At 32.9% G+C, this 25,057-nt stretch overlaps 6 protein-coding genes across 13 annotated transcripts in view; 3 read left to right on the forward strand and 3 right to left on the reverse strand.

Annotated features, from left to right (window-relative positions):
* Nucleotides 1–802: 802 nt before the first annotated feature.
* Nucleotides 803–8,935, forward strand: Corest (REST corepressor). 5 transcript variants are annotated; one of them, XR_013494192.1, is made up of 11 exons: nt 803–1,029; nt 1,535–1,603; nt 1,730–1,804; nt 1,885–2,099; nt 2,205–2,387; nt 3,073–3,183; nt 3,720–3,808; nt 4,095–4,269; nt 4,404–4,718; nt 4,794–5,308; nt 5,395–8,935. XR_013494192.1 is itself a non-coding variant. In XM_078182385.1 (10 exons), exons 1-10 carry the CDS (start codon nt 927–929, stop codon nt 4,875–4,877), a joined length of 1,419 nt encoding a protein of 472 aa, XP_078038511.1. In that variant the 5' UTR covers nt 803–926; the 3' UTR covers nt 4,878–8,935. The 5 variants fall into 5 exon arrangements, 2 of the variants coding, with proteins under 2 accessions (XP_078038511.1, XP_078038512.1); XR_013494191.1 differs by having other exon boundaries at nt 5,411–8,935; XR_013494193.1 differs by having other exon boundaries at nt 4,794–4,960; nt 5,050–8,935.
* Nucleotides 8,936–9,026: 91 nt separating this feature from the next.
* LOC144470832 (uncharacterized) lies at nt 9,027–15,930 on the reverse strand. Its single transcript, XM_078182384.1, has 9 exons — nt 15,806–15,930; nt 14,098–14,329; nt 13,129–14,015; nt 12,292–13,057; nt 11,818–12,205; nt 11,594–11,736; nt 11,374–11,525; nt 10,927–11,313; nt 9,027–10,867 (listed from the first exon to the last, which is right to left on the reverse strand). Exons 2-9 carry the CDS (start codon nt 14,158–14,160, stop codon nt 9,046–9,048), a joined length of 4,608 nt encoding a protein of 1,535 aa, XP_078038510.1. The 5' UTR covers nt 14,161–14,329; nt 15,806–15,930; the 3' UTR covers nt 9,027–9,045.
* On the reverse strand, nt 14,615–15,875 carry LOC144470834 (cytochrome c oxidase assembly factor 6 homolog). 3 transcript variants are annotated; one of them, XM_078182389.1, is made up of 4 exons: nt 15,654–15,875; nt 15,233–15,259; nt 14,977–15,118; nt 14,615–14,821 (listed from the first exon to the last, which is right to left on the reverse strand). In XM_078182389.1, the coding sequence occupies exons 3-4, from the start codon at nt 15,115–15,117 to the stop codon at nt 14,723–14,725; spliced, it is 240 nt and encodes a 79-aa protein (XP_078038515.1). In that variant the 5' UTR covers nt 15,118; nt 15,233–15,259; nt 15,654–15,875; the 3' UTR covers nt 14,615–14,722. The 3 variants fall into 3 exon arrangements, with proteins under 3 accessions (XP_078038515.1, XP_078038514.1, XP_078038513.1); XM_078182388.1 differs by lacking the exon at nt 15,233–15,259 and having other exon boundaries at nt 15,654–15,862; XM_078182387.1 differs by lacking the exons at nt 15,233–15,259; nt 15,654–15,875 and having other exon boundaries at nt 14,977–15,226.
* Nucleotides 15,931–16,644: 714 nt separating the features above from the next.
* Nucleotides 16,645–18,036, reverse strand: Membrin (Golgi SNAP receptor complex member 2). Its single transcript, XM_078183461.1, has 2 exons — nt 17,620–18,036; nt 16,645–17,452 (listed from the first exon to the last, which is right to left on the reverse strand). The coding sequence occupies exons 1-2, from the start codon at nt 17,757–17,759 to the stop codon at nt 16,954–16,956; spliced, it is 639 nt and encodes a 212-aa protein (XP_078039587.1). The 5' UTR covers nt 17,760–18,036; the 3' UTR covers nt 16,645–16,953.
* Nucleotides 18,037–18,099: 63 nt separating this feature from the next.
* On the forward strand, nt 18,100–20,744 carry LOC144471428 (beta-catenin-like protein 1). Its single transcript, XM_078183460.1, has 9 exons — nt 18,100–18,347; nt 18,441–18,820; nt 18,898–19,229; nt 19,297–19,520; nt 19,593–19,775; nt 19,852–19,999; nt 20,074–20,240; nt 20,307–20,490; nt 20,562–20,744. The coding sequence occupies exons 1-9, from the start codon at nt 18,318–18,320 to the stop codon at nt 20,648–20,650; spliced, it is 1,737 nt and encodes a 578-aa protein (XP_078039586.1). The 5' UTR covers nt 18,100–18,317; the 3' UTR covers nt 20,651–20,744.
* A 1,280-nt stretch (nt 20,745–22,024) lies between these two features.
* LOC144471498 (uncharacterized) overlaps nt 22,025–25,057 on the forward strand; it is a 73,677-nt gene continuing 70,644 nt past the window's right edge. For both annotated transcript variants that reach the window (XM_078183594.1, XM_078183595.1), the window contains exon 1: nt 22,025–22,165. The gene's annotated coding sequence lies outside the window, so the exon portion shown is untranslated. The remainder of the gene's footprint in view (nt 22,166–25,057) is intronic.

The raw sequence follows: 25,057 nt of genomic DNA on the forward strand, positions 1-25,057 counted from the left end.
CATCATCAGTGTATAAGATACAATATGTATCGATACTTCGTTATTTCAATCTTGAAAATTTTTATGTTACATTTCACTGATTGTAATGCGACTTGAAGAAATTTATGATTATAATTCATAGTTTTTTTTAAATACTGATTTTTATACAAGTTTTATAGTTTTATATGTTGCAAAATGTAAATGTATTAGACTGATACAAAGTCAGCACAATTTCAAATATGTATGTATGTATGTATGTAACAACTAATATTCTGAACAAATTGGTTCGAAACAGTTTTCAGACTCTTGTTACATTGCAATTATATATCATTTGTTTCTTAATTTTAACGTCACTTATTTGGAACTCTATTTTATATACTATGTTCAAGCTTTAATGATAAAAATATATTATTGAAATTATAATGTATTAAAAAATATTCGTATGATAAATACTTGAATGTTGTATTATTTACTTAAAAATTCTGTTTGGAATGTATTATTATTCTTATTTAATTAACAATTAAGATTTGATTAAATTCCAAAGCGTCATTATTCTTTGTAGAAAAATATGTAGTATTATTTAAAGAATATTTATAAAATAATAAAAGCTATTACTTTTTATATGTAATATAATGCACAAAATATAGTCATAAGGGTGCGAAGCAATTAACGGAAAACTGGTTTCCAAAGATGCAATTAATTTCGAAATTGTACATTGAAAATGCATGTTGCCATCTTTACTTGGTAAATCGCAGACCAATCAGATCACTTTCAATAAGCGTCCATTTTACTTTCGCTACGGTCGCACGAAGCGTGAGCCAGACTCTACGGAACACCGTGTAATTGCAAGCTATCACTTGCATTGTTAGTTTCGCGAGTTCTTCGTGCGGAAAGGACATAATCAGCATAATAATTTGACAAAACATTCACCAAAAGAAAGCCAGAAGATGGTTTTGGCAGAGAGAAACTCAGAAAACGTTAGAAATGGGCGCAGATCGAGAGGCCCCAGCCCCAATGGACAGACGGAATCCTCGAGTGAAGAAGACGGAGGTACCAATTTTCAATTGCAATTGAATTATCCTTATAATTACTCGAAACTTTCCTAATGATCATTAATCGATGCGATCTAAACTACGACGATGGTATTTTTGTTTGGGAGCTTGTATATTTTTCTATTGATCGAATGCGAAAATCCGTAAGGATCTTCAAACAGCGCGCCCCACTTTTCCTCTTTTTAAGTTCTTTACATTTTCAACCAATTCCTACCGATATTTTTATGAAACAAATTCAAACATTTTTTTTGTTGATTATTTAAGGTTTACGTTTATCTTTCTATATCTGAATGCATTTTAATGTTTTATTGAAATATATCGATTATAATGAAACATTTTGTATATTTATAAATTGAAATTATTAGTAATTGTGATCATTCATGTATTATTAAAATATAAGTAAAAGAAATGTAATATTCAATTTATTTTACATTTAGGTATCATAATTATACACTTTTAAGTTAATATCATAATGGAATACATTAAGAGTTATTCTTTTTAAGTTCCAGCAGAAAAAATACGTGTTGGACGGGACTATCAGGTCATTGTTCCAGAGTTTGTTCCTGTGAATGGTATGTTTTTTTTATATAATTAATTATTTGGTAATTATTTCAGTTCATAATTTTTTTCAACTTTAAGTCCAAAAATTATTCTTTTACAAATAAAAGGAATTCATAATCATAAATTTAATATTTTAGAGCGACGACTAGATCAGTGTCCTGATAGAGCATTACTGGTTTGGTCTCCAACAACAGACATACCTGATCAAAAATGTAAGTAATAGATACATTTATTATTTGAATTAGAAATTGTATTTTAGCATATGTAACTCATATGGAATAACTATTTATAGTGGACGAATACATTATATTGGCCAAGGAAAAATATGGCTACAATGGAGAACAAGCATTGGGGATGTTATTTTGGCACAAACATAACTTAGAACGTGCTGTATTAGACTTAGCTAACTTTACACCATTCCCAGACGAATGGACCGTTGAGGACAAAGTTCTTTTTGAACAAGCTTTCCAGTTTCATGGAAAAAGTTTTCATCGTATTAGGCAAATGGTAGGGTATCTTATTTGGAATGAAGTATATATGTCTAAAAATGTACTTTTCCGTAAAATGTAATTCTTCGATTAAATAATAATTGTTTATTTCTTGTTTTTACAGTTACCTGACAAATCGATTGCTAGCTTGGTTAAATACTATTATAGTTGGAAGAAAACAAGAACTAGAACATCATTAATGGATAGACAAGCTAGAAAATTAACAAGTGGTGGAAAGGAAGGGGAAAATGGAAGTGAGAATGGAAGTGAATTAGGCTCCAATACAGACAGTGAATCAGAGGAAAAAGTAAGATATTTCTTCAAAGTATCTAACAACCGCATGCAATCAGATATTTACATAAAATCAATTCTCTCTCTCTCTATTTTAGAACAACAATAGTTTATAAATTCTTAAGCATTCGTAAAAAATTGTGTTATTCATTAAGACAGAATAACGAATTCGTTTTAGTTGCTTGTTTAATTTTTTATAAACCTAAAGCTTTGTATTACTGTTTTCGTTTTGCAACTCTTTGACGGAGTTAGTTTTGTCTTAAGTCAATTAATATCTATGCTACAGCGTGTGGTAGTTCTCTCCTTTTGTTGCATCTTAATGCCATGGCACTGGCTTATAAACACGCGAGTGTGACATTGAGATATTTGTACGCATTTAAAAAATGTATCCACACGGTAACGTATTCCATGCGGTGAATAAAAGAACGATAACAAAGGCAGCTGATCTACAATTGGTGAAAGTCGCTAGTATCGAAAAATAAAAAATTAAATATAAAATGAATTCGTCCATGAAAAATGATTCGAGCTCTCGATAACGATTAAAACTGACCCATGCATTTCGTAATGTAAATAATAAAGACATATCTTTCTTAATTATTCAAAAAACAAATCTACGTCGCCATCAGTATATGCAAAATTAAAGATTATATTCTCGTTTTTCGTTGTATCGTTTTGTGAAACGTAAATGTGGAACGTTCCAGAAATGGACGATCCACCGCGGAATACGTCGTGGAAAGAACCAAGCTGTGCCAGGAAGCCAAGGCACTGACGCCAAAGCCCCATCCGACTCGGAAAACGCCCCTCAGGTTCAGGTACTCAGCCTAAACCTTACCCAGTTGCATATGCTTATTATATTTTGCTATTTTGTGTATCATATTTATTTTTCTCTCTGTCGTGTAAATTCTTTTACCTTAACAAGAGAACAGCAAAGAAAACCAAGAAAGTAAGAGAACCTTGTATAAACACGATTTACACATTAGCAGATTTGGTAGGCTGAAACCTAACCGAGGAAAAAATATTGAAGTGCACAAAGCACTGAATAATACTAGGGAAATACACCATATAGAGAATCAATTAACTTAGAAAGGGATTGGCTTATGACAGTTTGAATGATATTAACAAAACTACACAAGTACAGTATAGTTTCAGTACAGTTCATATCCTATAAAAAAGATGTACAAAAGTTCTAAAAGATAATATGCTCTCGTGTATATACTTCAATATTTTTGTTTTGTAAAAAGTTACATTTTTAGAGAATTAGTTTAGTTATATGTAAAGGAATTCAAGTGGAGGGAGAGGGTGGGGGGATGATCGGATCTTATCTTAAAAAGGGTGTTATGTGTTGTAGGGCTCGTGTAGCAACTGTGGCGTTGCTTGTCATAGTGTACGTGCGACGCCGAAAGGACACGCGTGTCACAGCTGCTATCAGCACTGGAGGTCAGTGAGTGCAAGTCAAATTAAATATCTGTAATTAAACAAAATTATTAGAACTTTCCTCATAGTAAGAATGTTCATACAAAATTCTTTATACTTTACATTTAAAAATAGCACAAGACTGATCTCTACTATTATCACTCATACAGATATTTATATGTATGAGCATTCTTATCAGTGCATCAGCTAATATTATGAAAGAAGAGTACCTTCACTTCATGCATATCTGTTCTTTCCATTTATAAAATCATTCAGTACAATGGAGATCAAACTTGTTCAAATGATTTAGGCGAACTGGTGTAGCAAGGCCATTAAGTTCCATGCCGGGTCGTACAAATAAAAGAAAACCACCCCGCGGCCTGGTCGTTAATCACGATGATTTAGCAGCATTGGCTGGCCAACCGAATCAAGCGAACAACAGTTTACAAGCAATCGACACTGAAATTGTTAGCTTAAAACGACAAGTATGTTTTTAAACAAGACTAATCAGTCTGCAACGAAAAACGTGTGGATACATTTTTTCTGAAAATTCAAAGAATAATATGCTTAAATTTTTCAATGGTAAAATATGTATTAGTGTTTATTTCTCAATGTACAGATACAATCAAACAAGCAACAAGTGAGCGCGTTGAAACGGAAGACAGCTGACGGTATTGATGATCTACGACCACCGGAAGTCTCGAGTCGTATAAACGCTCGTTGGACGAACGATGAGCTATTACTAGCTGTTCAAGGTGTTAGGAAATACGGAAAAGATTTTTCCGCGATCGCTGATGTAATTGGAACAAAAACAGAAGCACATTTACGATCGTTTTTTGTGAATTATCGACGGAGGTATAATTTAGATGCAGTTTTAAAAGAATATGAAGCTGAAAATGGCCCAATATTAATTGATGATGAAAAGGAGGAGAAGGTAATGTATTTTAAATTCAAGTAACACAATATGTTGTATGATATTGGATATCTAATTGTTGCATCTATATTTCAGATGGATGTTGATCAACCCAATGAAACTGCAGAATCATCACAAAAGACAAAATCATCCGTCGGTCTTGGACAGACGGCTAAATAACAAATGAGTATATTATTGAGTACTAAACGTGAAAAGAGTAATCACAGGCACTTCGATAATCGATAATATCATAGAAGAAAGAGGTATTTGTTCATGAATCAGTTTGCAATCTACATTTATTTTAATTCTTAGTTATACCGCTTTGCTCTATGGTGGTGCGATTTTAAATTAGGAACCAAGTACATGGAACAATATTCATTGAGCTTGTGCGTGGTATGATCCGTATAAGCGAATATGTGGATGAGATAATTCTGAAGAAAGGGTGTGAATTTATTAAGCTAACTTTATTTCTAGTATAATATATTTTGTATGTGTTTAAAAATGGGATTATCCTTAAGCAGTCTGAAAGAAGTTCCATTAAAGACATTTAGCATATGATATTAAGAAAAAAATTAAAAATTTCAATTAAGTTGATGCATCCAAATGCAGGAGTAAGCATTATCAATAATATATATTGCACATAATCATGGATGCACATTAAGATTCTTTTTGTAAGTAAATTTATTGTATTCTGTAGTACATAATATTTCTAGGTATACATAGCGGATGTAACAGTCCTATTTTGACTAATGAAAGTAATTTAAACAAAAGAATTACTTGTTTCAAGTGAAGAAAGATTAATTGATAACGGATGAAGAATCTATAGGAGTGTAAAAATATTTAAAACAAAAGATAATGATATAGTTTACATTATTAAGAAAAATCGTGTATCGCTTGGTAAACAATTATAAATCGGAAAAACCTTTTATATACCGAAGAATTAAAGTGACAATTTCATATGCGGATAATCAAGGTATCTTGTGACTATTTCATTACTATAACGATCTTTTACCCGTGCTCAAATAATTAACTAGCCATTGTACTATAGTTTCTTTGTGGTCGTTTCACAACTATGTTTCAATAGTGTTTAAATTTTGCATGAATTTTCGTGACAGTTTACTCACATTTTTATATTTAATAATTTATAGACACTTTTTAGAACGTTTGAATAGTTTGTTACAGAATTTAAATTAAAGAAAAATATAAATAAGAGGATAGCATAAATGAAGTGGTCACTTATTTTTATTTTCATAAAAAACATAAATGCTAGAACCATTTTAATAATCCTTTTTTTAGCATCGTACGATTTCGATGCCAAACAAAAATTCTTGTATTTGTGCCTATGCATTTCTGGCCGTACAAAAGAAGTTCAAGGAATACAAGGTTGTGTGCCGAAACGATACTTTTCTTAATCCTCGCCGTTTCACCATACGCTGAATCATAAAAGTGTACTCAAATTATAATAACGTTACAATTTACCGCGAATCTGACAATCTTCCACACGAACCGGAAACGAAACAACGGGGAGGGAAGAAAAGGTCTCTAGATGTTTCCATTTTTAAATTGTTCAGATTACTAATTACTATTGGAGAGAGACGAAATCAACAATGAAATGTTTAACACTCTCGTTGCGGTATTATTTTATTTAAAATATAAAATAGCAGCAATCGTGTTAAACGTCTCATTGATAGAGAAATAATGCTCAACGAAAAGGTACAGTTTCATTCAAATTTTAACAAAGGAATATTTCATATTTTATCAAGGTACATTATAATGCAAATTTCTTTTACAAGTTTTATAGAATAACAGATTTGAGGGTTTGAAAATCGGGCTGCAAAAAAAAATGGAGGGAAGATATTACATTAAGAGAAATAAATATATTTTTGTGGCTTTCCGCTACGTACTTGATCCAGTTGTATAAACGAATAATGGTTCCTGAATATTTCTATTATGCAAAATTATATGACAAAAGCACATGTATAAATATATTATTGCGCGTTTTGTCTCGCATTCCACGTCACGGCATTATTCTACACTTTTTTTGTCATATATAAAGAAGAAGTAATTGTTTATTTATAATTACAATTCTCTTAGATACTCTAAGAGATACTCTTAGATACTATGGTATTTGGAAATAGCAGGGTCTGCTCTCCACAACTGCTAAGGGAAGACTGCAATGGAAGGAAATGTCCTTCCAACACTCCATCTTCTTGGACAAAGTGAAAGCAATTTTTTCATCCTCATCTTGCATCTTTTACTATTGCATGTTTCTCAAGCAATCCCGAAGATTATTACTTCACCGATTTCCTTCGTTTCCTCTTGTTTTTCTTCTAAACTCTTGCAGTGCTTATAGTCTTCATATTCGAGTCTTCCTTCTCGATGTTTCACCACAAAGTCATATTCTTGAAGCCTTATGGGTTTTTGAAAGGCAGTGATCAACATAAAGCTACATGGTTCTCAGAAGGGGTCTTTGCTCATAGAGATAGTGAAAATGCTCAATAAACTTCGCTATTGCCAGGAATTCCTCCCAAGTGATACAATAATCTCTTCTGCTAGATCTATGGATTTTATTCTCTGATGTTTAAGTTGACCCTATCACTATTTAGTCGTGCAACTATACTCTAAAGCACGAGTTTCTGCACTCTAGTGTATGGGAGTATCTCGATTGCGATAAAAAAAAGTATATTGATAAATGCAAATGAAAAAAATTGAAGACAGTTGTGCACGCATTGTTACACTTTTGAATCAATATAAAACGCATAAACTTGTTCACATTTTAAATCATATAATTTTAGATTAATAAGGAGATCTTGATAAATCTATTTTCAACAAATAGTTTAATCGTATCAATTATTCTAAAAAGATTGAAATTCCAAACTAACTGTGTAATAGGTCAACGACAGTAATTTTTTCCATAATTGTCATTAGATGACATTATCAAGACATATAGACTTCCAGTAATTTTCAGCGCTTCACAGTAGTGCATTGAAATTCTGCGCAACCCTCGATTATAATTTTCCCGCTTGCATCCACACATTTACTATTAATAGCAATAGTAATAACAATGTTAGTTTAATGTTCGTCTAGATCGTGTTGGTTACTTAATAATAATGAAGGAAAGGAAACGCTCGCAGACGTGTTCGCACGATTTTCTTTCTCGGAAAAGTGTTACTCCATGGAAATGATTATAAGATTAGGCAGGCTCTAGCAATTATTATATAAACATACTTTGATGTAAATAGAGAGAATCACCAAAGAAATTTACTATAATCGTTAGCGACATATCACGAGGGCGAGACAAATAGTTCTTAGAACTATTTGACCTGAAACAAGTAGTTCGTAAACTCAAGCGATAAAATGCATTGCGATTGGAAAAGTACTGCGAATTTATTTGGATGCATTATATTGATATTGTTTTATACTTAATAATTGTAGAAAATTGGAACGTTTAATGAACTGTACCTATCTGTAGGATTTATTTCATTTTGTAACAAAGTTGTAACGTTATATTCTAGTATTAGTTATCATCACATTTCTTTCATTTTAGTTTTAGTACGTGCAATTATTTCATAATTACAAAGCACGATGCAGTGTTCAATGGCGTTAGATGTAAATTTCTAATATTTTTACAATTGAAGAAAGAAGCTCTATGAATATTCAATACTCCATTGTGTGCATAATTGCATTTATTGGCAGAATGGTATCTTCTTTCTTTAATTATTATTTAATTACTAATGCATTTAAGTGACGGACGATGCGCAATTAGCGAATGATTCTTCAAACAAACTAGTTTGTTTAAAATTAGTTAATGTTTTGTAATTTTATATGCTTAATAGCGACAAAATCCTTTCAAAGACACTTCATCAGACAAATCTACGAACGTGTGGATAGTTTTAAATTACCTTGTGTAGCTCTACAAATTAAAGAAATATTATTTCTTGAATCACGATACAATTTTGCCAGATAATATTTGGTATCGTGTATGCTGTAGATACGAGAATGAAAGGTGTATGTTCCGGTGGAACATTCAAAGAAAGAAAGAAAGAGAAGATAATCTTCGCGATGTGTAATATATTCTACGATCGTTCAAAAATTTTCTAATATTCTGATACGATTACATGTAGCATAATGTAAATACGAAATTATATGCTTTGTGAGTGTGCACCGCACATTCATATAATCGTAAGGTGTACAGATGTATTTATTCGGGATTATTAAATATTTCTTGTGTACTTTGATGGGTTAGAAAAGATTTATTTGAGACTCCTTGCAAGTACAATTAGTTCTTAATTAAAAGATCCAAGCCTCGGTGCTTATCGTTCGTTTCAATTGTACATTGTGATTATAATTAAATGTACTCCTGTATTACAATTTTTTGCTTCATTAATAAATAGTTTACGTATTTAGTACATAAGAACACTTCTAAATTAGTAAAATCGAGACGATACATTTGCTGAAGGCAATATTTTGTTTCGATCTTATGTAGGACGTCGACGACGCTCTCGTTACTGTATTTTGCGGTATTTTCTGTTGAGCCATTGTCAGAATTGTACTTATTTCGTTGTATGTAATAAAAACAATGATTTAAAAACTTCGACTCCTCCCTGTAAACCGGATTGTTATCGTGGTAAAAGGGATTTATAATTGTCTTGTCAACGTCGAAGTTTTTAATATTATGCGTAAACAGTTTGATGAAAAACAGATTTGCATTTTTATCCGAGTCTAGTTTTAGTCTATCGAGCATTACTTCGTCCAATAATGATTGATACATGCACTCGTCATGTGCAATTTCTTGGAAAACGTTCGTTCTTAGACTCTCCACAACAGATTGACGTATTTCTGAGATTTCATCTTTTAGCAAAATCAGACAACAGTGCAGAATTATTAATTTATTATCATTTGTTAACTCTGCAAAGCGCTGCATCGAGAACTGTATAAATTCGACTGCCGTTTGTCTCTTATATTCTTCTTCGTGAACACATAAATTCAGAACTTGAGATAATATTTCATTTATAATTGCGTTGTCTTCTGAATACATTATTATTAGTGTAGACTTCAAGCGCCACAGTTTATAATTTTTTGCATTTTCTTCTCGTTGACGAGATAAATTTTTCACTAATTTTTTCATGTCTAAATTATTAATATCTTGTAATGATAATCTTTGTAAAGTGTTCAAAGCGTAATTGAACATTGCATTCACGTGCGCTTGAGTATAATCATTTCCATTCAGTAGTGAACGTTCAATAACAATTTTTAGAACTAATATACAATTTCCTACATTATCTAAGAAGGAAGTACATTGGTCAATACTGTGGGAAGATAAAATGTTGTAAACAGTATCAGAGGAAATGTTATTTGTTCTTCTGACATAATCTGCATACAATTTTGTAGAATAATCTACGAATTGGTAGAAGCCTGGCTTTGTCTTCTCAGAAGAGAATACAGAACTATTTTGATCGAAAAGAAATATGTCTGTGGCGCTAAATTGATCTAAACAAGAATCTGCTAATTGTAAACGCATTGTTTCCAATATATAACAAATTTTATTTTCCCCTTTATGTATGTTGTTCCAAATTTGTAATATCTCGCGAAATCGCAATAACTCTGTGCATTGTTCGTTACTGTTTGTACATTGTACAACATTTGATTTCAAACTCAGATTTTCAGTTTCAATCAATAGTTTTTTCTTCAGATATTTTATAGTTAATAAATTACCGTGGATCAAATTAGCATTCTTACTTAAAGAAACATTCTGTTTTAACTTTGTAATCTCAAACTTGATACTCAAGAAGTCCGTCAATGCTGCATAAGCCTTTGCAGACAAAAGTCTGATGTACCAAATGGGGTTTTCAAACAATTTACGTAATAAAAGCTTCATTTTCGTTACAAATTTCTGAGAAGAATAATTGATTAAGTTGCAACCACTGCTTGCGAACTTTGAAAGAAGTACGAGAACATGTACAATGTTTGAGTGTAAGTACAATGTTGTAGAAAAATCCATAAAAGTGGAGGACAAATTTTGGAGTTCTTTCCTAACAAAATTTGAGAGCAAAGGATAATGTGTAACAAAATGATCGATGGGATATCCAGTTCCAAAATCCAGAGTTTCTCCATAACTTTGGCCCACCAATCGTGGAACAATTGCGCCAAACAATTGAAGGCTTGCATTTCTAGAATATATAAACATTTATAGCCATTACTGCAACTTTGGGAAAGCTTTATGTATTACCTAATGGTCCATTGTTCAGACTCCAAGAATCTGAAACAAGTCAAGGCTATTCTCTCCATGTACGGAATCAATTGTGCCTGTATTTCTTTGTCAGCTACCAATGCACGAAGAAAATGTAAACGTCTTGCCCAAGGAGAATCATGTTGAGACTTTACATTCCTTGAAGAATCATTGGAAAAATTATCCAGCAGTTGCAACAGCGTCTGCATTGCAAAATGCAGAAGGGGTCTGTCTCTTCGATTGTCACTGACGACAATTCTATGAAACATTATCGACAATCCTGCACCCCTTCTGGTAATGTTCAACGAATGCATAGCGTCATCTTCTAGAATGCGCAAGACTTGCATCTTCGTCAAGTCGTAATATTTAGCTTGGTTGCATAAACACCTATAATTTTTAATTATTCAGAATCGCAAAGCTTAAAGAACTTTTTAATTTAATTTATACCTAGTCAAACGACCTATTGCTACACCTGCAGCTTCCACAACACCTTTGTGTCTACACCTCAATAGTACAGTAACAATTATGTCAGTAGAACACTTCACAGTTTCATCTGAGTACATTAATATTCCTACTTCAGAAGCTATTTCGCAAGAAATCTGAAAAGAGTAACTTGTTTTATTCGTTTATAATATTATATTTATTATATTATGGCAATTAGACGCACCTTTAGAGACATCCAAATACAAGAAATAAGAACTTGATGTGCAGGAGTTAAAGATAGTTCATCAAAATCAATGTTATTGATTTCACTGTTTTTAATGACTGCATCAATTGCTAATCCCATTTCCGCAAAAGAAGATGAATACTCTAAAAGTTCAATTACAAATTAATTACATCTGTATGTTTATATACTTTTGAGTATAGGGTTCAAATTTTTTTTATTAAGACCTCTATTTTCCGATTTCGAAGACAGTGTGGATAGGAAGAAACTAGTAGCATCCTTTAACATAGACAATATTCTCTCAGTGAATTCTAGAGTTAAACGATTATGTTCTGGACCGTTTGGAAAGACAATATTTTGCAAAGCGGCTAACACTCCATAAAATGGTTTATTCTGAATAATTGCTTTCAGCAGATCTTCTTTCATCTGAGTTAGTTGATTTGCTGCTTCATTAAGCAAGAAATCTGAATAACTCGAATAATTGGCATAGTTAGTGTATTTGTCCAAATCATCTAAAGGTAGCCAATTTGCTATAATTGTAAATAGAGCTGCACCACTTTCGATTTCATAAAACTTGTAGGAATTGCAATGCATCAAGGCTATTCTGTATAATACCTAGAAATGTAGTTTTTATCATAATTTTTGATTTTCATAATTTTTTCAAAATGAAAACATGTTATTTTTTTGTATTATTGCCTTACTTGTTTCTCTGAATTAGTTAATAAATCTTTATCAAAGTAATCAAGTATAATGGAAGCACTTAGTTGTTTAATATCAAGTGCAGAATCTAATACAAGATTTAATAAATTAAATAAGCTTAGTTTATTTGTAAAATTCCAGTTGTCCGTTTCTTTTAAATGTTTTTGCAATAGTAAAGTAGACGATGCATTTTCGACGCCCTTATACATACTCAGTGCTTTTGCGTCAGTAAAACAAAGCATGACTTTGTATAAATTCAAACCAAGTATTTTTCGTTGATAACAAGATCCAATTTCAAAGCAGTCCAGCAAAAATTCGTGCAACCAATGTGTAATATAATAAAGATCATTTATGCAATCTGGTTTATTGTCGCTCATCTTTAACACATTGGCATAAAATATTTTAAAATACTTAACAATTGCATCTCTCATAAACACTGATGTGCTATTTGCATTAGTCCACAGAAAATTTCTTACTGTCAAGAACTGATCTCTATTTTTGTCATATAAATTATTTAATTGGAAGCAGTTTATTGCAAATCCATTCAATCTTACAATTTCCTTACTGTGATTCATATAGCATTCAATCTTTGGTTCTTCTACCAGATCGAGGTTCATTTCTTTAGCTAATTTTTGAATACATGATTGAATAAAATATCCATTAATATCTCTTGCTAGATCCCATAGATAAGTTAAAATATTCTTATATTTTCTTGCAATTGGTTCAATCCAGAATTTACAGAGTAATTGAAGAGCATTGTAATCCGCACTGTAAGTAGTTAAAAATTCATATTTAATGTGTTCTATTAATGTTATCACATGATCTACGATTAAACTTACCCTTCGGATCTCTCCCAATGATGAAAAAGATAATGGATTGTGCAACCAAAAGCTTTCTTCCACTCATCCTCGCTTAATTTCTTTACAATGGCAATATAAACTTTTGTACCTGCTGATCGCAAATTATATTTTGTCAGGCTAGTGGATAATGAAAGTAAAAATTCACTGGATGTCATAGCTCCAACATTATCCCAAACTTCGCAAATTGTAGCAAGAATATCGTACTTTATCTCATTTTGCCAAGAAATTTTATCAATGCAATGTTTAAATATAAATTCCAAGTAACCATCATACTTCTTCTCCATGATTTTCAAGTACATATTAAAAATGGACGTAGTATTCTGTTTACTTATCTCGCTGATTGCATTACACCAATTTGAAAAAATAATTGCCTCCAGTTTTTTCTCTACTGCTAACTCACACGTGTCCCAGAAATGTGTATTCATAGTTCTATGTAACCACAAGTGCAATACTTTGTATGCAAAATAAGAATGCTTAGTGTACTTTATACAGTGCTCATAAGTAATATAAAAAATTAGAGGAGAAACGTCGTTAGTATATATTTTTTTACAGTTTACTTGCAAGTAGCCATAAGCACTAATTAACTTGAACAATTCAGACTCAATAGTGTCGTATTTATCATTCAAAAAGCATAGCTCATTGGAAGTTGAATTTAAAAAATTCTTAAGAGTATGATTTAAAAATACTAAAGCAGGATCCATTGATAGTATAGCAAAAAATGTCTGAGAAGCTATTAGAGCTCGTTCTCTTCTTATTTCTGGATTTGGAATAAAAATTTGTATAATGTATCTGAGCACTGGTTGCCATTGCTCCAGATTTTCATCATTCCATAATTGTTTATGGGACAAAGCAAAGTTGATTAATTTCTGAAAAGATGAGAACATTTGATAAAAATATCAAGAAATAATTACTGCAAATTAGAAACTATTGCTATACAAAAATACTAACTCTGAAAATTATAGTATCTTCTGTACATGATCGTAATTCTCTCATTAATTGAGCTGGTTCCATATTTTTGATATATATTTTTAAGTAAAGATATTTTATTTTAATGTTTATGCTTTCGTTCTTCTAATCATGCTAATCAGTACTTGCTGATTGCAAATCGGTTGTTGCTTTTGTAGCAACTTGCGCAGATGAATTAAGTTTTTCAGAATTACTTGCACCAGTGTCACATATTCTGTAATTAATAAACAATTTTCTTTGTTTAATATATTATTTTTGAATGGTAATGAAAATAATAATAATGTAATTAATTCCTGCAAAGCCAGATACAATTGAAAACAGTTAAGAAAAATAATTAATTATGGCTTTATGGGTAAAAAAGCAAATTATTTTGCAGTTATTAAATCAGTCTTTCATTTTAAGATTTCTATGTACCAAACAATTGAGAGAAAAACAAAGAATTTCTGATATAATGGATTAAGGAATTTTATATGGTATAATAAAACAGATTTATGTTACTTTCTAGCATTTGTTTAATTATAAATAACAAAAATATGTAAACTTAATGTAAAAACAGTTCCACAGCATTAGTTCAAATTGCAATAACTTAGAAATTATAATCGCTAAATTAGTTTTGAGCTGGAATTGAGTCTTCAGGCACATACCCCCCTTGCTCTATTTGCTCTTTGAATTTTATAAACTCTCGTTTACGATCAAAGTGTTTTACCTAGTGAAAAGCAGTAAAAATAAAACTCTTATTAAAAAATTTTTAACAATTATATATTGTAAAAGTAGGAAATATCTTCTATTTAAATATACTTTATTGTTATTTTTTCTGATTAAATTTTTGATAACAATACTCATGCAATATCTAAAACTTACCCATATTTGAGAACAAAACTTTTCATACTGATCTCTGAATTTCTTACATTCTGCTTCTGTTTTACCATCATCAAGACATTTCCAATATTCATCTCTGCAATTCCAACACTTTGTACGCTCCTCTTTACTTGGAAAAGACATTCTGAAATAAATCATCCTTAGCATTAATTGTTTTACATTGTTTAGTTTGTCTACTTATTAGAAATATACCTTTCTAAGTAAACAAGAAATACTAAATAGATGTAAGCATACTTACCTATTCTAAGAGTTTGTAATAGAAAATCTGCAGTAAATATATAAATTTTCACAGGTGAAATCAGGATAATTTATAAACACTTATTTTTATAGAATCAAAAATACGATCCTCAAAATAAATCGGAAAAAACTGTTACATAATCTTGTATCTTTGTATATGTTTATACACAAAAACAATTACAGAAACAAGATTAAATATTTGTTTCTAAGGAATATTTAATACATACATGGTAAATAATTTACAAAAATCTTTTATTTAATTTCTGTTAAACGAAAATCATTCACGTCGTAGGTTAACTTTATGAACGTAACAAATAAATAAATTTATAATAGGTTTTAAGAACATAAATAATATATGGATTTCTATACAATACAATGTATTTTCCTTAAATTATATTAAACAAATATATGCACATACTTACGTCGTATAAATTATAAATATATATCATACGAGTAGTATCATAGGGAAACTCGTCAAACTAACTTGCTTATTCCCTTAATGAAAAGGAACTTGTAAAATACTACAATAAGTGAAATTACAACTTATTGACATTTTATAATATTTTTAACTTACGTTTACTATAAATAAAAATAATTAAGCATTATAATTTGTTTGAGTGAAAAATTTGAAAACTTTGTGTGCCTTTATTATACACAATCATACACATTTCTTTAAGTGTGTACATATACAGCATTGCCTCACCATATTGTACCATGCCAGGGGCAAAGGGTTCAGAAATTTGAGGTATGGTACGGAAACTGCCTTTCTCTGATTGGCTGACGCTCTACAGCTAAGCAGTGCTGCCTTCGTAAATGTTACAAATTGTAATGTATTTTGAGTCGAAAATGATGCCGAGCTATTAGCTGAAAATTACAATTTCTTTTTCATATTGTAAAGGAGAGTATAAGGCTGCAACAAATGTATTGTATGATTTTTAAATAAAATGTGTAGATTTATATATTTGTTTTGTCTTATCCTTTTATTGTTATAAATGATGTTATTATGCTGCGTTCATTGGTTATTAATTTATAGGAATTTAATTGTGTTTCTTAATGGGAATATAATGATATGTGTTGTATGTGAAAAATTCAAATCGAATATCGCGCTAAGTGTTTCACATGGAGCACCAAGCAAACGGATGTGCGAAGAAAGTGAGACTGCAAGCATAGGTGAATGAGCGTCCCAGGTTCTCATTCGTGTGGACTCTCACACACAAAGCCCACTGTTTTCGTTCTGTCTCCCTTAAACATCTTCCATTCTCTTTCTAAACCAACGTGAAACTGGTTGCATATTAAAATGGTGGGGATAAAAAAGCTCAATGCGGTGAGGTATCACTGTATAACTATTACCAAGTAACCATGACATTATCCTTGAAAACATGTGCAATTACTCATATTTAAACAATCATATAATGGGAAAATGCATTTTTCTTATCATGTACAAATACAGATTTATTTTAACATATAATACATACAATAGATAATATTTAACAATTATACATTTCAGATTCTTATTGCAACATTTAATGTAATGTGTAAAAGATTAAAACTATATCATTATTTATTTAAATATTTTCCATATTGCTCTTGTAAAAGTAACAAAAACACGTCAAATTTTATACATATCTCAGAAGAGGTAGTTGTCCGTTACAACAAGAGAAATATTTCAATTGCATTATTATTAATTACATCATCCTATGTAAATATTTCATTATATTGTTTCTATGCAAGGTACATTATAACTAAAACTATGACAATGCATGTAAAGACCATTCCACCAACTAAAACAAATCCATCTTGTCTAGCTCTTTTCTCTATTAGCCTCATTGTGGTATTGGATAGCCCCAATGTATTTCCAATGTCTATTAATCGTTTGTGAGCCCCTTTTAATGTTATCCTTTGTGATCTCAAATTGTCTAAAATACTGCTTCCACTTTGAAGAAGATCATCCATCCCATGTAGTGCATTCCGCAAGCCATTATTATGTTGCATATTGTGATCAATCATAATATCAACATGATCATTTGCAGTAAATGTTGTAGACAATAATGCCTCCCTCTCAGCTTCTTCTCTTTGCTGTCTAAGTATTTTATTACGCCATGAATTCAAAGCAGCCATCAAGTGACGACTGTCATATTTCAATTGATCAACTCGCATTTTTGCATTTTGCCTTTGATGTATGGGACCTTTCAGATATAACACATCCAATCTTTCACAATTACTAAAAAGATAAACATATGAGGAAACAGTTTAAAACACGTTAAACAGTGCTAGATATTATATACAAATGCAGACATGTTACATGTTACACATGTGCAATGAAAAATATATTAAAAATAAAAGCGGAGAAAGAGGAAAAAATAAAATAAGGAAGTATTAGTTAACTACCTGTTGATAAGATTTATTTTCGACTCTATGGTATTTTCGATTTCGTGGATGTTCAGGTTAGGTGTTTTTTTCTCGAGTTGTGAGAAAAGATGTTGAGTCTCTTGGACTAATTTGTTTGTTTGATGATATAGTGTTTCCATATTGTTTACTAACTCTTTCCATTCGCTTTTAACGTCCGCGAAAGTTATGACGTGTACAGTATTATGTATCAGAACGAACGTATGTAACAGTGGTTATCAAAATATACTCAGTTATGCATTTGCAGTTGAAATGCAACAACGAAGATTAGAACCGTAAAAAGCTTTGGATAAGCAAATGACTAGAAAGTATCGGAGATCAATAAATGTTTCTACATATATCACTTATTAAGGCAAAATTGTAAAATATATTTGTTGAAACCTATTGAGTCGGCAAACTTATTTCTACTAATGAGAAACTACTGACATCTTTGTTTTCCTTAGTATATACGGAAAATTTTTCTTAGCTAATAACTAACAAGTTCAAGTTAACTAAATAAATAATTAAACAATTGTTCACATTGTTGTTTCATTCTTTCTAGGAAACACGATGTTTGTGATACACATAAGCGTATTTTCAGTGATGTCTTATTCATAATAATAAAAAATATCAAACGTGACTAACAACTGAAAAAGTACACACAAGTTGTTGATACCGAAGAAAATTAGTAAACTTTACAAATGGATATCGGTGAATTGCTGTCCTACAAAGTACGTTGTTGTGTTTTAGATATATCTTAGACTCTTTTGTTGTTGAAACAATTGATTGTAACCTAACTAACCTTATAAAGTTGTTTTTTACAGCCACCGAATACGCCAAAGAGACCTGTGGCAGGTGAAGAAGACGACGAAGATGAATGGGAAAATGCTAAGAAACCGAAACGTGTCATTAAAACACCGTACCATCCGCGTCAAAGACAAACTAGGGAGATTGAAGTTACTCCGGTCAGAAGTAGTGAACCACCTACACCTATTAGAGCTGCTTTACCTTCGCCAGCGAACGATGTAGTTGAGCCACAATTGACGGAGAAAGAGAAGCAGGATATTCTAAAATATGTGGAAACCGAGGCCCCAGAAGTAGAAGCACTGGATGAAGCAACTCTCAAAAGAATGGTGTTATTGTTTGAGAAAAGAGCCTTGCGAAATCAAGAGATGAGGGTGAAATTTCCTGACCAGCCAGAAAAGTATACCAGTTCCAATATTACATGTGTAAAATATCAAGCTTAAACTTAAGAAATTGATGCTACATTCATTTGAACAGATTTATGGAGTCTGAGGTCGAACTACATGAAACTCTCCAAGAACTTCATGTTGTTGCTACTAACCCAGACCTTTATCCATTGATGGTAGAATTGGGTGCTGTACCTTCTTTGCTTGAATTATTATCTCATGAAAATACAGACATAGCAGTTGGTGTTGTTGATCTCTTGCAAGAGTTAACAGATGTAGATATTCTCCATGAAAGTCAAGAGGGAGCTGATACACTTATTGATGCATTGTTAGAGCAGCAGGTTTGTGCTCTTCTTGTACAGAATCTTGAGAGACTGGATGAGACAGTTAAAGAAGAAAGTGATGGAGTTTACAATACCTTAGGTGACTAGATTATAGTTATACTATGTTTTAAAATTTAAGAAGAAAATTTAATTTATTCTCTTTTCAGCTATCTTTGAAAATCTTTTGGAATTCAGACCTGATTTGTGTACTGATGCAGGGAAACAAGGATTAATGCAGTGGCTGTTGCGTAGAATTAAAGCAAAAGCACCATTTGATGCTAATAAACTCTATGCCAGTGAACTTCTGTCTATTCTGTTGCAGAGTACACCAGAAAATAGACTTCTACTTGGAGAACTTGATGGAATTGATGTTTTATTGCAACAATTGGCGGTACATGAATAGCTTTCATTTTATAATTGTTTATTTTTTCCTATATTACTTATTAATTTATATTATTTCTAGTATTATAAAAGACATGATCCTCAAACAGCTGAAGAACAAGAAATGATGGAGAATTTGTTCAATGTACTGTGTTCATGTTTGATGGCAACAGTGAATAGAGACCGATTTTTAAGAGGAGAGGGATTACAGCTTATGAATTTAATGTTGAGAGAAAAGAAAATGTCCAGAAATGGCTCTCTTAAAGTAAAATTTTATTCATGCAGATTAATATATCCTAATTAATACGAAACGTAAACTACATATTAAAACTATGTATTAGGTATTAGATCACGCAATGAATGGTCCAGATGGAAGAGATAATTGTAGTAAATTTGTCGATATCCTCGGATTAAGAACTATTTTTCCCTTATTTATGAAAACACCGACAAAGAATAGAAAGAAGATGCTTACTGCAGAAGAACATGAGGGTAATGGATAAAGAAGACGTATATTTTTTAAAATAAATATCTAAATCGATTTAACCATTTCCTTGTTATTGTAGAACATGTAGTATCGATTATTGCAAGTATGTTGAGAAACTGCAAAGGTCAACAGCGACAGAGATTATTGAGTAAATTCACCGAAAATGATTATGAGAAGGTAGATCGATTAATGGAGCTTCATTTCAAATATTTGGAAAAAGTAGAAGAGGTTGAAAAAAATACAAAGGTGCGTGATTTAACAGATTTAATTATTTTCACAAAAGTTATCTCAAAAATTTCCCAATAATTTCAGGAAGATGAAGATGAAGAGGAATCGTACCTGAGAAGACTGGATGGCGGTCTGTTTATATTACAATTAGTAGATTATGTACTGTTAGAAGCTTGTACCGGTTGTCCGCCTGCAGTAAAACAGAGAGTTACGCGCATTTTAGCACAAAGAAGAGCTTCCCTCAAAACGATTAGGCATATCATGAGAGGTAAAATCATGTTTTAGGAAATTTTCTACATATATTTAGAGTATACTACATATAACACATTTTTCCACCAGAATATGCTGGAAATCTTGGTGATGCTGGAGATTCAGAATGGCGTGAAGCAGAACAACAACACATATTACAGTTGATTGACAAGTTTTGATGTATACTCCTTAACAAAGAATTACAAAATTCGGATCTCGTCGATGTATTTGAAACGTTATGCTTTATTAGCATTTAATATACGGTCAAGATTCGTTGTGCGAAGCGTTCTTTTCTACACATAGATAAATAGAGTAAGTTTGGATGAGAATTAAATACGTGTGTATCTGTTGCTAAACAAAGCATTTTTCTTTCGCGTTGAAGCAGGCGTTTGAAATGCGTGCCATATCGATCGGGTCGCGACCAATCGATCAATCGTCGTTACTTTTTCGAGGTAGAATGTCCGCAACAAAATCGGTTCGCATCTTATCGCGCCTATAAAAAATTCATAATTGATGAGATTATAGAATCGAAGTAGTGTTTAATTGCTCATTAATGAAATATTTTGTACCAGTATCGTAGAAGTACGATAATAAAATGGGTAAGAACGAAGTACCGGTAACAAGCTGTCATGTCAATGCTGGTCAAGTTTATCGCGTGTCTCAACGACGTTGTCTCTCCATACGAATCGGAGGACATCGTTTATAATTTTCAAAATTACTATGGCGAGATACAATTATCGGACTATTTATGGAAGACCTGTTACCGTCGCAAACGATTCGGTCTATATGAAAAATTTGTCATCAACAGTGGCTACGTAAAATACTATCACGAGTGCAACGACGGTGGGGATGCGTTTCATTATCAGCGATACTTCTCTCATCTGGAGTTTACGTTATGCGAGGTAAGCAAAATTTTATATTAAATCTTTCATCAAATGTCTAAAAAAATATTTATATTTAAGTTAATGAATCTAAAACCAAAAATAGGGATCTTTCCTGTTATTTACTCGCCACAAATTGCTAGATTTTGATTTGTATCTCAAATAACGGTAGATACTTCTTATTCTATTTGTTTCTATTGGTACAGTTTAAAGTTGTTTAAGAATTACAACGCTCAAAAATGTATTCAATATAAAATGAAAGAATCACAGAAATGATTTTAAGTTGGATTGCGAGATAAGAAAGTGGCGGCAGATAACAGAAAGGAACAGGTAATTTCTATAGATGGCGCTGAATGCATATTTTGCTCAGCGTCCCTATTTCCATGACAACGGGGGGGATGGGCAGCAATGTGTTGTGGTACGGTTATAGTGGTGAGGGGGGTCAATGCTCGGCGAACGATCGATCGCGATTGGCTTATTCGTTAGAGCTGCAACCAATCAGATCCCACGCTGCGCCCTTGCGCGAAAGTTTGCCGCACGAACGAGAGATGCCAGTTTGCTGCTGTAAGCTTTAGAGGCGCGGTTGTTGGCTGTGTCGGCCGGTTCGCGCTTCGTGTTTTCATCTCGGCATTTTTCGTTACTCGTGTCAATCAAAAGACAGTTGTCGGGAATGTGTTGACAATAACGGAGAAATCCATACGTGCCGCGTGTGCTCGTTTGTTGTGCTCTATCAGCCTGTGTCGAGAGGACCCGCTAGAAAACTCTAGGAGGACTGCGCCGAAGGAGCTCCAACCGCGCGGAGCAGCTACCACGGTATGTCACCTGTCACTTTCATCCCCTATCTTGTGATTAATTCGCGGATGTTATTGATCGGTATCGTGCTCTGGATCGGTATGTGCGTGCGTGTATGCGTCCACAGATGTTTGCACGAATTCGGGCTTTTCTTTTGCGAATCTATTGCGAAAGAAAATGGAGTACGGGGGTAGTTTTTTCGGTACCTCTGACGTCTGACGTCCGACGAGAAACATAACCCTACTGTGGTGCACCGTATCCCCGTTGCCTGATATACCTGTTATTTGTGTAGAGTGCCATTTTTGGCAAACAGTTCAATTGAAATTATCAACATTGGAAGAAATTTAATTACAATGACGTTGGTAAAAGAATTTGTATCAATTCAAGCCGTCTGTTGTCAGTTTATAAATTAGTTTCCCAAAAAAATTTATGATTTGAATAGAGTGTCAAGGCCTATACAACGTGTTTCGACCAGAGGACTGCTCCTATTCGGACAGAAACGTGTTGCTCGTGCCGGACACCGAAAATAACTACTGTACGATCCGCTTTAGTGTGAAGGATTCACCCCGGATTAGCACGAGTTGGGTCTAGAACAATCTTTTTGTATGATTCTCTTAAAATGCTCTTCGTAAAACCGTAATAAAATAGTAATCGTAATGACATGGTAAACTCTTCTCAGTCGAGAGTGTCATTAAGGAACTCCAAATGTTTCTTGTTAATAAGCAATATAAATGAGTCTACCAATAAAACAGCGAGGAAGTTTCCACGTTTTAATGAGAAACGTGTCAACACTAAACCGACGTTGTTGTCATTATCCGAACTATACGGTGTTTGGGCTCATTTTTATCCAGAAAACATCAACACTCGATTAGTAATACTTTCACAACGATAAAACCAGTTGGAATATTTGTTGTTACCATATTTTCTTGTGGCAGCTTCTCTGAGAAACAATTATTTCTATTTATATTCTCATTTTGGAATCAATTCGATATTTTTTTGAGTGATTAAAGTCTGCCTAAAATTAGATAGTCACCGATTGAACCGCAAGTGGCGCGTTCGTGCTATTGTAATCGCTACACTCCAATTCTGTGTACAATTTCGAGCAACTGCGAATTCGATGAACGCTTTTCGGATAACAGTTGGCGCACATGTTGAGGGTGGTTTGCCCAAACATTCACTAAAACAACAGTTCTCGGTTTACGTCTATCACAGAGGCATTCGCATCACCATAAAGAACATTTCCCACTGCCTGCGTTTAAAATTTGTCCGTACTTTCTTGAAATTAATAAGAGCTTTAAACATTATGGTGACTGAATTGAGTGTCTCTGTGGTTAAATGGAAAATTACTCAGTCGCTTTTACAAGGAATGGTCGACCCGTTTACGAGAGGATAATTTCTAATTGTCCACATGATAAATAATTTATTGCTAAAGCGAACTCTTCTACTGCGACGCATTCTCCTGGCGAATGGGTGGTCGACGTAAGGTTTCTCCGTGTGTAACGCCAGCTGAGAGGCGTCTCTTTACAGCGTAAAGCCAATTTTGCAATTGCGTATCCACAACTGCGATGACGTAACAGTGTCCCTTCCAATTTATTTTTTATACACATGTACGTTTCCGGTTAAAGGCTGGCCACGTGGCCGGATGTCGTATCAACGGGAGGACGAAGGATCATTTTCTTCTGTTCACAGTGACAAAATGATTTCCAGCGGAACGGGACATGCGAGGTTTTAAAAGTAATTCGCATATATAATTAGCACCAGGAAGTAGTGCAATAGCGTAAGTTTGTTTCTCCATTTGCGTTGCATAATTTATTCCTGGTGATTGCATTATCTCTTCTTGCGGATTATGCAAGCGATATTGAACCGAGATTCGACAGGGTCGAATTTCCATGCCTCTATAGAAAGGGTTATACTGTAGCGAGAATGTTTCGCCTTGTATAAATTTTCAATTTCTTACCTTTTTTTACGATTTTTTAGTACGCAGATGTGAATAGTGGCCGATCGCGATTATGCTAATCCGAGATAAAGTAATCGTTTCTTTGGGTAAACAAGTGACTAGACATTGAGATTTACTTATTTACTCGTTTAGTAATGGATAAACGAATAAATAAAATGATGAATAAACTTATTTATTCGTTTATTGATGGTAAAATAATTATGTTACAATAGGTCGCAACGACAGTTTTACACTTTTTAAGAATTGTTCAGTTAATACCTGTTTTTGCGGTACATAGTTAGCTTGATCGATTACCGATTATGAGATAGAGTGTGACACGATAAATATAAGATAATTATAGTTCTAATTTAATTTGCCAGTTGACGCGATATCGACGTTAGAGTTATTGAAGATCTTTTTCGATACAGGTACGACGACTACCAGTTTTTCAGTCTCGTGATTATTCGCTAATCGACAGAGAAATTGCAACAACCAGTTGCGTCGTTGAGTTTGCACTTCGTTATCATATTTATTTATACATCGACGATACTACAGTACTATGTACTCACGTTTTCAACTAAACGTTTTCACTTGCCAATGCATTTCTAATTCTGTTATCGGCATAGAAAGAACATTTCTTTAGAACCGATGACATTGTAGGCGACTCGTATTCGCTGCACGGTAATTCTAAAATCAATCCAATGGAACGCAGAGATCCAGCTGGAACCGCGTACTTTTGAATGTTTCGTTCGATGTAGATTTGCATTTCCCGCAGGAAAGCCCCTTTCATTTAAAACCTATTAATTCCGGACATATTTCGATGTGAATATCGCGTGACGGCTCTCAATTACATTGAAACATTTTCAAACTCGACAGATTTTAGCCGTAAGCGGCTCGTCGCATTTCTGTAGCGCACGACAAACTGCATCGACCAGGAGATGCGCCCTGATCCACGAAGGACACGAGGAAAATAGGAG

The sequence above is a fragment of the Augochlora pura genome, chromosome 6 (genome assembly GCF_028453695.1).
Source record: "Augochlora pura isolate Apur16 chromosome 6, APUR_v2.2.1, whole genome shotgun sequence".
Taxonomy (NCBI): domain Eukaryota; kingdom Metazoa; phylum Arthropoda; class Insecta; order Hymenoptera; family Halictidae; genus Augochlora; species Augochlora pura.